The 16,000-nt window shown below is 47.8% G+C and overlaps 1 protein-coding gene across 1 annotated transcript; it reads right to left on the bottom strand.

Annotated features, from left to right (window-relative positions):
- Window positions 1-755: 755 nt before the first annotated feature.
- On the bottom strand, window positions 756-14,077 carry LOC136660303 (basic phospholipase A2 Sms-N6-like). Its single transcript, XM_066637429.1, is given in 6 exon segments — window positions 756-907; window positions 6,569-6,685; window positions 7,886-7,986; window positions 8,435-8,471; window positions 8,474-8,578; window positions 14,059-14,077. Coding segments are annotated over 6 exon segments (531 nt in total).
- Between the last annotated feature and the right edge of the window lie 1,923 nt (window positions 14,078-16,000).

The following is a 16,000-nucleotide window of genomic DNA, read 5'->3' as shown; positions in this document are numbered from 1 at the left end:
TTCAAGAAGTGTTGCTGTAGGAGCACACTATCTCATTTGTGTGCCCCAGGGAGGAGCATTTAATTTTCCTTATAAAGTCCTGAGTGTCAAGCCCTTAACTGAATAAAGAAATCTTGTGCTGGGCTTGGAATTAACTCTAATTTCTATGGGAAAACATTGGGATAGGAAAACACCCCAAATACAAGTTATTTTTCCTGTACAGGAATGGAGGAGAGTTGAAATCTACAAGCTTGACACCCCACTCCCCCTAATGTCAGCCAAGTCAAAATTTTCAAAATATGATTTCCAAGATACAGATTTATGCCTTGTTGCGTTCAGGATGGCATTGAGAACAAGGATGCTTTCCCTTGGCATATAAATGACTAGTTTTTACTACTAGCTTCATCTCATCTGCATACATTTGCAGTCACCTTGGAGCACTTTGATTACTGATTTGAGCCACGATTTCCAAACACTGTTTCGCCTACCCTCATACTACCACTTGCCCAGGGCTGCCTTCCCTGCTTCTTGAATTAAAAAAGGAATAGAAGAACAGAGAGGAAAAGAGAGTGGTGGGCTAGATCCTCCCTTTCAAAATTGAGGAGGAAGAGCAGTATTGGTGGAGCAGATGGTGGGCCCCATCCCAAGGGGTCTGCTCTAGCCCTCTCTGCTTCTGCTCTGATCACCCTTGTCAAATCCAGGGTGCTGAGAAGAGATGGATAGGCAGGTGATCCTGAAAGAATGCATTTGCTTAAAATACAAAATGGGCTGTTTGTTTACACATCAATGTAGTCCTTGGGCTCTCCAGTGCCAACCCCTTCAATGCCACAGTAGCAACCATAGGACCGGAACATGCTTCCGTTGACTTTCACCACCTCGGTCACCATGCTTTCACGATCTTCTTGGGTCCCATGAGCAGTGATGATACCTAGGAGATAAAAAGAAGGCTCCCAGTCTGCTAAAACAAGAGACCTACTTGGTTTCAAGTTGGGGTGAAGACATTAGGCCCTTCAGCATTATTGAACACATGAAGCTGCCTGAGCCAGGCCGTTGGTCCGAGAGTGCCATTCCTGTCTACTCTGATAGGCAGAGGGGCAGTATTGAGTAGTGGTTACAGCGCTAGGCGTGGGAGACCTGGTTTCAAATCTCAACCATTAAACCCGCTGGGTAATCCTACGGGAGACAGAAAGGCTGAGGAACTGTGCATGTTTAATTTCATATTTATTTTCACATGTTTATACGGGGTGCCACCCTTCTTCAAAGGAGCACAGGGTCATGTACATGGTTCCTCCCCGCTTTTTGTTCTCACAGCAACCCTGTGAGGTAGGTGAGGCTGAGCGAGAGAGTGACTGGCCCAAGGTCACCCAGAAAGCTTCATGGCTGAGCAGGGATTTGAACCTGAATCTTCCAGGTCTAACACCAGAACCACTACATCATCCAATCCCATTTTAAGCCCATCCAAGCCATGGACCATGCCTTGTGCCAGTGAATTCTGTTATTTATCTGTCACGTAGCCATGTTTTGCCTGTCCTGAATCTACTGTTGGTCAGTTTCATGGGATGACCCCAACTTCTAGTCTTATTTGACAGAGGGAGAAAAGGGATAGGCATGTCCAATTTTTACACAATAGAGAGAAACTTGGGGCCTCTGTTTGGCTTGATGGGTTACGGGTTGTTTAGATCTGTTCTCCTCTGAACCCTTGGTTTGAATTCCTGGTGCACAGTTTGGGCTCCTTCATTATGTACATGGAATCCAATCCTGATCTGAACAGGGCAAAAAAAGTCTAAATCCATTCTGTGAAAAATTTCAAGAGATCGCTGTACTTACAGCAAGTGGCCAGCATACCAAAGGGGAGGAGATCATGCTTCATTTTCAGCACCTTCGCAGACCCCTCAAGTTTCCTTGATGATCCAGGACTGTGAATCGGGAACTGAGCAGCTCAGACCTTCTTGTCTACACACAGAACGGGAAACATTCACCTGTGGTTCAAGCTGAATGCAAGATCTAATTTGGAGGACTCAGAGCTGGAGGTCTTGGACAATTGAAAGGTCATGAAAGAAAGTGGATGACCCAGTCAGTGCTCAGTGTCAATGACAAGCTGCTTTTTACATCCAGTTAATGCAGGGGTGCCCAAACCCTGGCCCGGGGGCCACATGCGGCCCTCAGGGGCTCCCAATCTGGCCCTTGGGGAGACCCCAGTCTCCAATGAGCCTCTGGAGTCTTGCTGGAGCCCGTGCCGGCCCAACGCAACTACTCTCAGCATTAGGACGACTGTTTTACCTCTCACCTGAACTGTGGGACGAGGGCTCCCTCCACTACTTGCTGTTTCACATCTGTGAGGCAGCAGTGGCAGCAAAGGAAAGGCTGGCCTTGCTTAGAAAGACCTTCATTCATTCATATAAGTTCCATCTCTAATAAATTCATTTATGTAAATTTATTCAAATTTTAAATGTAAATTAATTCTTTTTTTTCCTGGTCCTCGACACAGTGTCAGAGAGATGATGTGGCCCTCCTGCCAAAATGTTTGGACACCCTTGAGTTAATGTATCAAAAAGGAGCAGCAAATTCCCAAATGTTTCTCTGATATCACAGGAATTTGCCAAAAGCTGGCCCAAATCCTCCCGAGGCCGCACATCAAATGCTTCCAGCCCTCTTGCACAATGCCTTGACATGCCGTATGCTGCCTCCCCCTCCCCATTTCCTGGCAACACACGAGCCGCCTGCCATTTCTGCTTATCCTTCTCCTACTATCTGCAGTCAAAAAGGAAGAAGGGCACAAAGTGGAAGTGGAGATGTTGCAAACAGTGAGCTAGAGCACTGTTTCTCAAACTGTGGTTCGGGACCCACTAGGTGAGTTGAGAACCAATTTTAGGTGGGCCCCCATTCTTTTCATTTATTTTTAATATATTAGTCTTAATGCTACTATGGTATGTGACTGTATTTGGAGAAATGTTACAGACCTGTCCTTTTAACAAGCTACTATATATATATATATATATATATATATATATATATATATATATATATATATATATATATTCTTTTAACAATGATAGTCAATGGGACTTACTCCTGGGTAAGTGTGGGCAGGATTTCAGCCTAGGATTGCTAAAAATTTTCCTGCTTGATTATGTGACTTCCAGTCATGACATCACTTCTGGTGGGCCCTGACAGATTCTTATTCTAAAAATTGGGTCCCGGTACTAAATGTGAGATCCACGGAGCTAGAGCAGGGGTGTCCAAAGTTTTTGGCAGGAGGGCCACATCATCTCTCTGACACTGTGTCAGGGGCCGGGGGGAAAAGAATTAATTTACATTTAAAATTTGAATAAATTTACATAAGTTTACATTAATTAATATACTAGAGGTGGAACTTATATGAATTAATGAAGGTCTTGCAATAGCTCAAGGCCTATAAAAGGCCTTGCACAAAGCAAGGCTGGCCTTTCCTTTGCTGCCGCTACTTCATCACAGATGTGAAACAGCAAGCAGTGGAAGAAGCCCTCATCCCACAGCTCATGCAAGAGGTCAAACAGTCGCCTTCATGCTGAGAGCAGTTGCGTCAGACCAGTGTGGGCTCCAACAAATCTCTGGAGGGCCAGAGGCTCATTGGAGACTGGGGGCTCCCTGAGGGCCACATTGAGAGGCCTTGAGGGCCACATGTGGCCCCTGGGCCGGGATTTGGGCACCCCTGAGCTAGAGCATCAGATAGGAAGTGCAGAGGAGAAGAGAGGAGAGTGGTGGGCTAGAGCGTCAGAAGAGGAAGTATGAAGGCAAGGGCTAGCTTCAGAAGAGGAAGTGCGGAAGAAAGGAGGGAATGAGTGAGAAGATGTTGAGAAGAGATTCCCGAGAGCTTCTTACATTTCACAAAGGTTCATACAATCCATTTGTCTAAATGGGAACTACTTTTTCTTATTATGCTCAAGTAACCGTGAAGTTCCTTTCAGAGAAGTTTATACCTGTCTGACTCTCAGAAAGGATGTACTGTCACAGCCTCGTCACGCCTGTGAAGCAGAGGAACGCTGCATTTTGATACAGTCTCTCTCTCTCGCTCAAGAATTTAGAGCAGGGAAGTGGTGATTCCCAATAGAGATGTTATTTGCTCCTTAATCTGTCTACTTACATCCTATTCTGTTCAATAGGACTTATTCCTGTGTAAGTGTGTTTACAATTGTAACCTTTCAGAGCACTCCTATGCATACCTACTCTGAAGCAAGTCCCATTGTGTTCAGTGGGGCTTACTCCCAGGAAAGTGTGCCTAGGATTTCAGCCTTAGGCTGCAATTCTATATATGCTTTCGTGGGAATAAGTCCCATTGAACTTGGTGGAACTTACTTCAGAGTAGACATGCATAGGATTGGGCTGTCAGTCTCTTCCCATGGCTGGGTTCTTTACTGTCCCCTCACAGAGAAAGAAAAGGCTTGTGTGAAGAGTATAAATTAATTTAACCAGATCATGTTTATAATTTTGTTTAAGATGTAATTATTTTTTGCTATTTTTGATTATTAGTTAGGATTATTTCTTATTAGTTTGTTCCAAAATAAACATTTCCATTTTACCAGGACCTTGACTTAAGTGAATGTGGGAGGGAAACCCAGGATGCAATCCAATGACCAAGCCACAATGCAGCCCCAAGGTAAGGTAACAAGCATGCCTTACCTTGAGAAGGCCCCCTTGATTGCTTCTCCACTGGAGGATGTGGTGCACGCCCCATTGGCACAGCTATATCTGTGCTGGAAAGTTGGTTAGGATTGCACCCCCAACTATTTTTGCCACATTTGCCCTTAAACCAAACCAAACTCAGTGCCCCAGAAGAAGTGGGGTGACAGAAACCACACTGGATCAGCCACTGGCCCTGTGTGAGCTGCAGCCAGATCACTTCTCTTGTAATTGAAGAAAAGATTCTGCAGATCTTTGCTGGCAATCAAGAAGATTCAGTACTCACCTCCTCTGGATCTAAGGGAGAACCTCTGCGGCTGAAATGCCATCTGGCTTGGATACCCTGGCAACATGTCATGTGCTTTTTTATGTGGGGGCTGGAGAGAAGCAGGGGAAGGAGGCGCTGCAGTTGCCCCTTGCTTGAATGCTTTGCAAAGAATTCTACAGTAGGTGCCAAGTCCAGCACCCCCCCCGCCTCTGTTCAAATCAGCCTCCCCCCCCCTTCCATTCTGCTCAAATAACAATACTTGACTGTCAGGGGCTTGCAAGGAGACAACAGTGCAGCATGACCATGATCATAGAGGTAGATCTATCACTGGGTATCAGCCTGAAGTCTATGTGGAGCTTCCATGTATAGAAGCAGTTGCCCCTAAATACCAGTCATAGGGGAGCAATGGTAGGAGAGTGGTATTCCTTCATCTTCTGTCCATGGGCTTCCCATTGGAGCTCTGAATGGCCACTGTTGGAAGCAGGACTAGATGGGTTCCGTTTATGTTCCTTCTTCCCTGTCCTTGGGCAAGGGGGAGAGGCTGGGACCCACAGCTGCCAGGGGCTAGAAAACCCAGCCAATCAATGGAGGGGCTGTTTCTGTGGGTTGATATCTTTACTGTTGGCCAGCTTTTACTTGCATCTTCTTCTCCATTTGGAGGGTTGAACCCACAACCTGGACTTTGGCATCAAGGTCCAGAAGACCAAGGGCCAGAAGAGACTCTCGCTTATGTACACAGCAGCAGCATCAGGGATTGGCATTCCTGTCTGAAGCAGAACCACTGGCATTTAGCCGATCAGGGTTTAAGGCACAAGCCTAGGCAGGGAATCTGGACCTCAGCCACCTCCAAGGTGTTTGGACACACACGTTCAAGTGGGAGGTCAGCGCTTCGGAGAGTTCCAGAGGCAGACCAGGAGGAGGCACCCCCCCCCAATAGATTTTATTCCAACAAAGCTTTGGAGCCCACTGAGAGGTTATGCAACTGCTGCAGTTGGTTGGGTAACTGCCCTGCCCCGTCCCCCTCTGGGACTTAAAGGGCCTGATTTTGCAGGGTACTTGCATAGGCAGCTTTGGGGAGGAAAGCAGCTTCATTACAGGACCCTCCAGAGAGTCCTCCAAGTCAGAGGAATTGTGAAGTCAGAATGGGATTGTCCTGGATTTATGACAAGGGCATTTCCAGCCTCCTGTCTTTCTCCTCTAAGTCAACCATTTAGTTCTTAGGATTGCGGTGGTTCTGTTCCCCGTATCCCTAGGCACTGACCAAGGTCTCATGTGCATCAGAGAGCCCATCCATCTGGCTTCCCCCCAAATTCCTCAACACCAATTGCCACAGTGGTGCAAGCCATCCAAATGACTAGGGGTGCTGCTGCGCAAATACCCCCCCCCCGCCGTCTACAAATTGGGACATCCCCTAGAGGTGTGTGTCATTGGTGGACCCCCTTGAAGAGATTTCCCATTGGCCAGCAGGGAGAAGGAACGCCACCCACTGCTTGGAAGGCGCAGAACAGAGCTCTGCCCCACAATCTCCAGCAACCTTATTCTAGCACTTTTTATTCAACTGTTTTCTTTTTTCCAGCTTGCTGTGCCAGCCACCCTGGTTGAGGAGGCAAGCTGAGCACCAGTGAGAAGGTTTCAGTCAACACCGCTTTGTTGCTTCTTTGCTGTGGCTATCCCTGTAAAAGCGCAACTTCCTGTTGTAAGAGTTTAGATTTTCTCGGAAGCAGAGAGCAGCTGCCTTGTCGCATTTGCAGATCTGCGTCTTGCACCAGCTCCCTTGACCTGCAGGGAGAAAGGGACAGCAGGTGACAGCAGGAAATGGCAGCATCCATTTGGCCTGTCATTCAGACCTTTGTCACCCACACGGTCGTTCTCCCTGGAACACTGGGAGCCCGGCAGTAGGTGCATATCCTGCTGTGAACATGGACAAAAATAGTTCCTGCACCCTACACTTGGCATCTTGAAAGGTGCAGGCCTTTTAAACAATGGATGGGCCCAATTTGCAGGATTCCTCCCCACATCACCAGAGAGAAGGAATTGTGGGAATGGGTCAATTGAGTTGGTTACACTGGACCCTGGGACATGACCCTGTTCTGAGCCACTTGCCATGTATACTTGCAAAGAGTGCATATACATCACCCCCAGTTTGCTCTTCCCCAGGGGCCCACCTAGTCCAGTTTCCTGTACCTCACAGTGGCCCACCAGGTGCTTCAGGAGCACTCAAGACAACAAGATCCCTATATCCTGTTGCCACCTGTACTTCCTCTAAGCCGTCTGCACCACTGCAAGGACCCCTTCCCTGGCTATGCGGCGGCATTTCTAAATACTTGGTGATGATGTCATATGCCATTGTCAGACACCCAAGAATGCCAGGCTCCAAGCTGTTCAGAGCTGGGTTTTGAGCCATACATCTTAGAGGGAACATTAGTTATCATTCCCTTGCACCTGACATTGGGAAGGTGGTGGGAGAGGGTGGATCTGGCAGTAATGGGGGGTGCTGGATCCTATCCCTCTTTTGGTAACCTCTCCGCCTCTCAGACTTGGGTTAGTTAAAGAGCTGGAGCAGGTCTGAGGAGACCCATTGAGATCGCTGTATAATCTGTTCTCATATCTTCCCTGGTATGAAAGTCAGACTGACCAGTGTCTCAAACATGCCTTTTCTCCATCAACTTGTCTCCAGCCTAACAGCATCTCACCTCACCAGAATTTCTCAAAGGATGAAAGGCCAAGACTCATGCTGGTGTCTCCAAGATCCACCCCCTGCTTCCCTGCCAGTGACACACCCCTCCCACCTCTCCACAGGTGGAGCACTTGAGAATCACTGCCTTGAGCACCGTATCTCTCACCATTTGTGGTAGTGGCCCAGAACCGCGCAACAGAGGCCTGGCTTTTGCGCCTCCGTAAAGGGCCTTGCACTGCTGGAATGGGAGTTCCAGCAGCACAAGGCCCATATAGGATTGGGCCCTCAGGGAGGTGACTTACCACACGTGACAACACCATTCTTGAAGGTGAATTTATATCGGTCTGTTTTGGGTTTACACTTGCTCAGCCTCTCATAACAGCAGTCGTGGGCCAAACAACAGCTGTGGGAAGGAAGAAGAAAGTGGTGTAAAAATAGAACCAGTTTGGCCATGATGCTATCTCAGGCAGTTGTCTCAGGTGGTGGACTGGTGGAGGTACCCCCTGACCCCAGCTGCTCCTCTCTTGGCCGCTCCTCTCACTTCGAAGAGGAAGGAAGAATAGAGAGGAAGGGGAGAGGAGAGGAGAGTAGAGTAGAGTAGAGGGCTACAGTGTTGGAGACACTCTAACCCATTTCTTTCTACTCCTCCAACTTCCTCTTCTGCTCCATTCCCCTCTTTCTTTTTGGAAGGAGTCAGGCTATGATATGGATAAGGAAAAGGTAAGGATATGGGATGCACTTGGTGCTCAGCCTCAGGTACCGGAAAGTCTTCCTCCGGCCCTGCACAAAATCAATCCCTGTTGGTCAAGAACCTGTGAGATAAGCATGTTGTTCAAAAGCCATCTATATACCAGTCAGTGGCATCCCTGGGCTGTCCTCTGCACCCAGTCCACAATGACACCCATAGGTTGTGTAGTGTGGGAAGGCAGATTTTCCAGTGAGTGCCTTGATCAAGTCTTTAAACTCCAGTGGGCTTCCTTGGGCCACCAAAACACCTGCAAAAAAGGGTTCCAGAAGTTAGCTACTAGCAGTTTGAGGAAGGGTGTGAGTGTGTTCCAGTAGCCTCTGTTGATCATTATTCCATTCCTAGTCAATCCTCAACCTTTTTCTCTATTTTCCCAGCGATCTTGTTAAAAGGATTTGTATGAGTTCCTATTATCCTCATTCTTCAGGCATCTTACCACAGATCCAGCTTCTCTAGAGGTTATATTTCTGAGTTGCAAGTGACCCTAGGGCTACACACAATCCCCATTTCCCCTAGCAGTGAGATGTTCCGGGGTGGAGCACTGACCAAATTCTGACTTCATTTGAAGGGGAGGTCACTGGAGGCTGACAGCATCATCGTAATATTTGCTTTATTTGCAAATACCGTACACAGATTGAGCATTGGCTGGAGGCTGATAACAGAGCATTCCTATAACCACCAGAGTCCATCAGTCCTCCAAAGAGGCCTTCCTGTCCTCTGAAGATGGACCTGCTCTTTGCTCAGTTTCCATTCTGTAATCCAGGATGACATGATCAGATTACATGATTACATGCATGGGATGGATAGAGAAAAGTTCTGTTCCTTCTCGCAGCACCAGAACCAGGGGTCATTCATTAAAACTGACTGGTGAGAGAGTTGGAACACACACAATGAAATATTCCTTTACCCAGTGAGTCATTACTGTGGAAATTACTGGAACTCCTTGCCACAGAACGATGTGGTGGTTGTTTGCCTAGATGCCTTTAAAAGGGGGAGTGGACACTCCTCCATCAGTCAACAGAACCAGGGGTGGGAGGGAGGGGGGATTTTAGCAGCATACACCAAGATCCCATCCCCTTTTCCCAGCCTGATGCGCCCCTGAGGCTCCTTGGACTTACGTCAAGTAAATAGCTGGCATAAAGTATTATTATTATTGTATTGGCAACCTTCAGTCTCGAAAGACTATGGTATCGCGCTCTGAAAGGTGGTTCTGGCACAGCGTCTAGTGTGGCTGAAAAGGCCAATCCGGGAGTGACAATCCCTTCCACACCGGGAGCAAGTGCAGTCTGTCCCTGGTCTGTCTCCCTGGCTATGGGCCTTCCTTCTTTGCCTCTTAGCCTCAGACTGTTGGCAAAGTGTCTCTTCAAACTGGGAAAGGCCATGCTGCACAGCCTGCCTCCAAGCGGGCCGCTCAGAGGCCAGGGTTTCCCACTTGTTGAGGTCCATCCCTAAGGCCTTCAGATCCCTCTTGCAGATGTCCTTGTATCGCAGCTGTGGTCTACCTGTAGGGCGCTTTCCTTGCATGAGTTCTCCATAGAGGAGATCCTTTGGGATCCGGCCATCATCCATTCTCACGACATGACCGAGCCAACGCAGGCGTCTCTGTTTCAGCAGTGAATACATGCTAGGGATTCCAGCACGTTCCAGGACTGTGTTGTTTGGAACTTTGTCCTGCCAGGTGATGCCGAGGATGCGTCGGAGGCAGCGCATGTGGAAAGCGCTCAGTTTCCTCTCCTGTTGTGGGCGAAGAGTCCATGACTCGCTGCAGTACAGAAGTGTACTCAGGACGCAAGCTCTGTAGACCTGGATCTTGGTATGTTCCGTCAGCTTCTTGTTGGACCAGACTCTCTTTGTGAGTCTGGAAAACGTGGTAGCTGCTTTACCGATGCGCCTGTTTAGCTCGGCATCGAGAGAATGAGTGTCGGAGATCGTTGAGCCAAGGTACACAAAGTCATGGACAACCTCCAGTTCATGCTCAGAGATTGTAATGCAGGGAGGTGAGTCCACATCCTGAACCATGACCTGTGTTTTCTTCAGGCTGATTGTCAGTCCAAAATCTTGGCAGGCCTTGCTAAAACGATCCATGAGCTGCTGGAGATCTTTGGCAGAGTGGGTAGTGACAGCTGCATCGTCGGCAAAGAGGAAGTCACGCAGACATTTCAGCTGGACTTTGGATTTTGCTCTCAGTCTGGAGAGGTTGAAGAGCTTTCCGTCTGATCTGGTCCGGAGATAGATGCCTTCTGTTGCAGTTCCAAAGGCCTGCTTCAGCAGGACAGCGAAGAAAATCCCAAACAAGGTTGGTGCAAGAACACAGCCCTGCTTCACTCCGCTTCGGATGTCAAAAGGGTCTGATGTGGAGCCATCGAAGACAACAGTGCCCTTCATGTCCTTGTGGAAGGATCTGATGATGCTGAGGAGCCTGGGTGGACATCCAATCTTGGGGAGAATCTTGAAGAGGCCGTCTCTGCTGACCAGGTCGAAAGCCTTTGTGAGATCTATGAAGGCTATAAAGAGTGGCTGTCGTTGTTCCCTGCATTTCTCCTGCAGTTGTCTAAGGGAGAATACCATATCAGTGGTGGACCTGTTGGCTCGGAATCCACACTGCGATTCTGGATAGACGCTCTCTGCAAGTACCTGGAGCCTCTTTAGTACAACTCGGGCAAACAGCTTTCCTACAACGCTAAGGAGAGAGATGCCGCGGTAGTTGTTGCAGTCACCCCTGTCACCTTTGTTCTTGTACAGCGTGATGATGTTTGCATCCCTCATGTCTTGAGGTACTCCACCTTCTCTCCAGCAGAGACAGAGGATTTCATGCAGCTCAGTGACGATGATCTCTTTGCAGCATTTTAGGACTTCAGCAGGGATGCTGTCTTTTCCAGGTGCCTTGCCAAAGGCAAGGGAGTCCAGGGCCACGTGAAGTTCTTCTAGGGTTGGTTCACTGTCAAGCTCTTCCAGCACAGGCAGGCACTCAATGTTGTTCAGTGCTTCTTCGGTGACTACATTTTCTCTGGAATATAGCTCAGAGTAGTGCTGCACCCAGCGTTCCATCTGCTGCGCCCGATCCTGGATGACCTCGCCTGTGGCAGACTTCAGAGGGGCAATTTTCTTCTGTGTTGGACCTAGGGCCTGCTTGATACCATCATACATCCCCTTGATGTTGCCCGTGTCAGCTGCTATCTGTATCTCGGAACAGAGCTGGAGCCAGTAGTCGTTAGCACATCTCCTGGCAGTCTGTTGGACTTTGCTGCGAGCAGTTCGGAGGACCTGCAGGTTGCGCTCACTGGGACAGACCTTGTATGCTGCTTGAGCTCTCCTCTTTTCCTCAATGACTGGTGTCAACTCCTCAGAGTGGGCTTCAAACCAGTCTGCCGCCTTGTTGGTCTTCTTGCCGAATATGGACAAGGCGGTGTTGTAAACGGTATTCTTGAAATGTTCCCATCTGCTGGATGCGTTTGCGTCGGCCGGGCCTGGAAGAGATTCCTCAAGCGCTTGTGCAAATTCCTCCACTTTTCTCTGATCCCGGGTCTTGCTGGTATCAATGCGAGGTCTTCCTTCCTTTTTCGTGTGATACAGTCGCTTTGTTTGCAGTTTCACTCTGCTGCACACCAGGGAGTGGTCAGTGTCGCAGGCAGCACCATGATAACTGCGTGTGATCTTGATGCTGGGAAGGCTGGAGCGTCTGGTGAGGATCAGGTCGAGCTGGTGCCAGTGCTTTGATCTTGGATGTCTCCAAGAGACTCTATGTTGGGGCTTTGTGTTGAAGAATGTGTTGCTGACACAGAGACCGTGATGACAGCAAAACTCTAGCAGGCGTTGGCCATTTTCGTTCATCCTCCCAGTGCCAAACTGACCTAAGCAAGTGGGCCATGAACTGTTATCAGCACCAACTCTAGCATTGAAATCGCCGAGGATGAACAATGGCTCTTTTACAGGGATTTTCTTGACAGTGGTGGCCAGGTCATCATAGAATTTGTCTTTGGCTTCTGCTGGAGACGACAGAGTCGGTGCATAAGCACTGATGAGAGTGATAGGTCCTGCTGATGACTGGAGCTGCAGGGACAAAATTCTTTCACTTCCCACAGTAGGTGGGATGATGGATTTCAGCAGGGTATTTCTGACCGCAAAGCCAACGCCATGTTCCCTGGTTTCGTTTGGTGGTTTTCCCTGCCAGAAAAATGAGAAATTTCTCTCCTTGACAGATCCGGAATCTGGCAGCCTAGTCTCTTGAAGGGCGACGATGTCCATCTGCAGTCTGCTCAGCTCCATGTCGATGACAGCTGTTTTGCGTGCGTCGTCTATTTCTTGCAGGTCATCAGAGAAGCCAGGTGTCATTGTCCTAACGTTCCAGGTGCCCAGCTTTAGGGCAGTAGTTTTCTGTTTTCTGTTGCATGGTGCAGAGTTGTCGATCCGCTTGTCGGTTTTCACCCTAAACCCCACGCACCCCATGAGGTTAACGGACCGTGGCGAGGCAACACCTTACTGGCTGGGGACTGCCCAGCTTAAGGCGGGCGGTAGCTGCCCAATGAGATGCAATGATCTCTCCCACCGTCGGAAGCAGCCCCTGGCGTCATGCTCTACGCCAATCGAGCGAAGACTTATAACCGGTAAACTGCTGCTTCCCGTGTTGTGCCGACGCCGTATGGCGAAGTTGGAGTGTCCTCTCCAGTGCGCGAAGCCTGGGTAAAGAAGGTATGGAGGATAGGCTGTTACCCATGCAGCAAATCCCCCCTCTCCACGTCGCTGGAATGGTCCAATGGAAAGGCAGAAGCCAATACAGTTGGTTCCAGCGGCGTCGCAGGAGTTGCCAGAACGTGACTGTGTTCAGCCATGAACTGCCTAAGGGACTCCGGCTCCTGATTTTGCCTCGAGGTTGACTCCTGAAGCCTTTTCCAGAACTGGATGTAGCCACAAGGCAGTGGAGGTTTGGGATCAGAGTTTCCTTCTCTTAGATGAGCTGCCTTCCTAGGCTGACGAGTCCCATCTACCCGGTGGCTGTTTAGTCGCCTCTTACGACAAGTACAGCCAAACTGAGGGCCTATTCTTGGCCCCCAGCCCCCAGGGGTATGTTATGAGCATGTTATTATTATTATTATTATTATTATTATTATTATTATTATTATTATTATTATTATTATTATTATTATTATTATTAATATTATATATAATAATATATTATTATTAATATTATTATTATTATTATTATTAATATTATTATTATTATTATTATTATTATTATTATTATTATTATTATTATTATTATTATTATTATTATTATACCGCTTTTCATAGTTCCATAGTACATAGTACAATAGTACATAGTTCTAAGAAGATTAACTGGTGTCCAGATCAAGTAAAGATTTTTACTTACCTCTCCCAGGCTGTCTGGTCACCCTCCCACCATACCATGCAGCACATGCTCGGTCAGTGGTGCTGCATGTTATAGGCTGGTGGGGGAAGGAACTGGGCTGCCTGATTTTGTGGTGCTGGACACCACTCCCCTCCATTGCATGTTAGGTGAGGATCCCTTGGCCCCTTGAAATTACCCTGTGAAGGTTGCTAGTGATGAGTTATGCTGGTGGGGGAGTTATGGTGGTGGGGGAGCAGAATAATGTAGGGAGATGCATGAGCAGGTACACTTCCCCCTCCTGGTGCACTGGCCTTCCTGCTACATAATCCCACGTGTGGGTGGAATGTCCAAACTGCCCTTCACTGCACATTCTAAATACTTACTGCTAGTCAAGAGAACCATCATTCCCAAGGAACTCATCATCTCCACCCAAGAAAGTCCTGGGGGGGACGGGATGCTGTGTTTATTTATCTGCTTTCTACAGAGACACCTTCAAGGCAGCTCATTCCTAAAAAGCAACAAAACCCCAGATCATATTGAAACATCGGTCCCAATAATGAAATAGTGACCAAGACAGCAACAATAAAATATTGTAAGTGATCAAGCAGCAATTCAATAAGCAGACCAAATTGATATGAATGTTCTCACTCATAACTTATCTCCCAAAATATTAACACACCAATAGCAAATATCAGAACTACCCAGTCCAGGAATATTTCCTTTAAAGAAAGGTAGTGCTCGATTGATGAGGATCTTGCCTGCCTCCGCTTGATGCAGTGAGCAGGGCTTAGGCTAAGTGGCTCCTCTGATAGGTATGACCCCTGCCATTATTTTTGATTTCAAGGAACATGAAGAACAGTGGGTTCTGCCTTTCAGAAAGTGCATTTACGATTTAATCCCATTAGAATAAACAGGGCTTATATTGGTTGTGATCAGCTCATTTCCATTCATTTTAATGGTGCTTCATTAGGATTCACTTTCTTAGGATATGACTCAGGAAGACAAAAAAGTGTGAAGCAGTGAGAGAGAGAAAAAAAAATTAAACATACCAATATACTAAGAGGGGGATAAGAACATAAGAACAGCCCCACTGGATCAGGCCATAGGCCCATCTAGTCCAGCTTCCTGTATCTCACAGCGGCCCACCAAATGCATGGGGTGCATGGGGCGGAGGACAATGGAGTAGAATAATCAAATATGAGAGTTTACAGGTGCCTTGGAAGTCATCTAGTCCAACCCCCTGCTCAATATAGGCAACTATTAAAACATCCTGGCAGGTGGCCATCCAACAAGAGAGAGATACAACTCCACAAGGCCGGCTGTTCCAGCACCAGACAACTCTTAACAGGAAATTCTTCCTAATCTGAATCTTGCTAGCCTGAATCTACTTCCCTGTAGTATCAATCCACTGGTTCTAGTGCTGCTTTCAGAGATCACAGACAGCAAGTACTACCTTTCTTCTGTATGTCAGCCCATTAGATCCTTGAAGACAACTCTCAAATCTCCTCCTCTTGTCCCAGCTAAACAAACCGAGCTCTTTTAACTGTTCCTCACAGGAGTTGGTCTCCAGATCCCACAACATCCTAGTTGCCTTCTTCTGAACCCACTCTAGCCTATCAATGTCCGTCTTAAAACATGGTACCTCAAACTGGATGCCGTATCCCAAGTGATGTCTGACTAGTACAAAATAGAGCGGAACTAAGATCTCTTATGATTGGTACCCTTTGCCTCTGTTAATACAGTCCAGCATTGCATTTGCCTTTTTTGCTGCTACATTACATGGCTGGCTCACACCTATGTCCGAAACAGGCCCAGGCTCTGTCTTACTTACTTTCTCCAGTCTTGAAAAAGCTTCTTGGAAGCCGGGCTGAGATCTGGCTTCTCTTGTTCCCTGTCTTGGCCTTTGATAGTGATGTTCTCTGCCCGTGGAAATACCAGTGGCAACTGGTTTTATGGGAAATGAAAGGGAACCCTGTTTCTCCATTCCCACAATGGCAAGCTTCTCCCTGCCTTGTTGCACTCTCTTTTCCTACCTCATAAGAAAACTGATTCTCGTCCTCCAGTCTTGATGTCGGCCTCACTCCTGAAGCCCCAGGACAAAATGTCACCCATATCTTGGGGGTGGGGGGTGGGGAGCGACATTCTGCAGTCTCAGTGGTAACGTATTTGTGTGGAATATGAATTGCAAGCAGGACAGTTTTGCCATATTGTGCAAGATAGCTACAACTCCAATTCCTGACAAGTTACATTCTACAGTAATGGGATGGACGAGCCTCTTGACCTGAGGGCTCCATTGTATGGGGGACGACAACACACACACACACA

This window comes from Tiliqua scincoides, chromosome 9 (assembly GCF_035046505.1).
Source record: "Tiliqua scincoides isolate rTilSci1 chromosome 9, rTilSci1.hap2, whole genome shotgun sequence".
In the NCBI taxonomy this organism is placed as follows: domain Eukaryota; kingdom Metazoa; phylum Chordata; class Lepidosauria; order Squamata; family Scincidae; genus Tiliqua; species Tiliqua scincoides.
The sequence above is the reverse complement of the archived record's forward strand: the minus strand, read 5'-3'. Positions and strand labels throughout refer to the sequence as shown.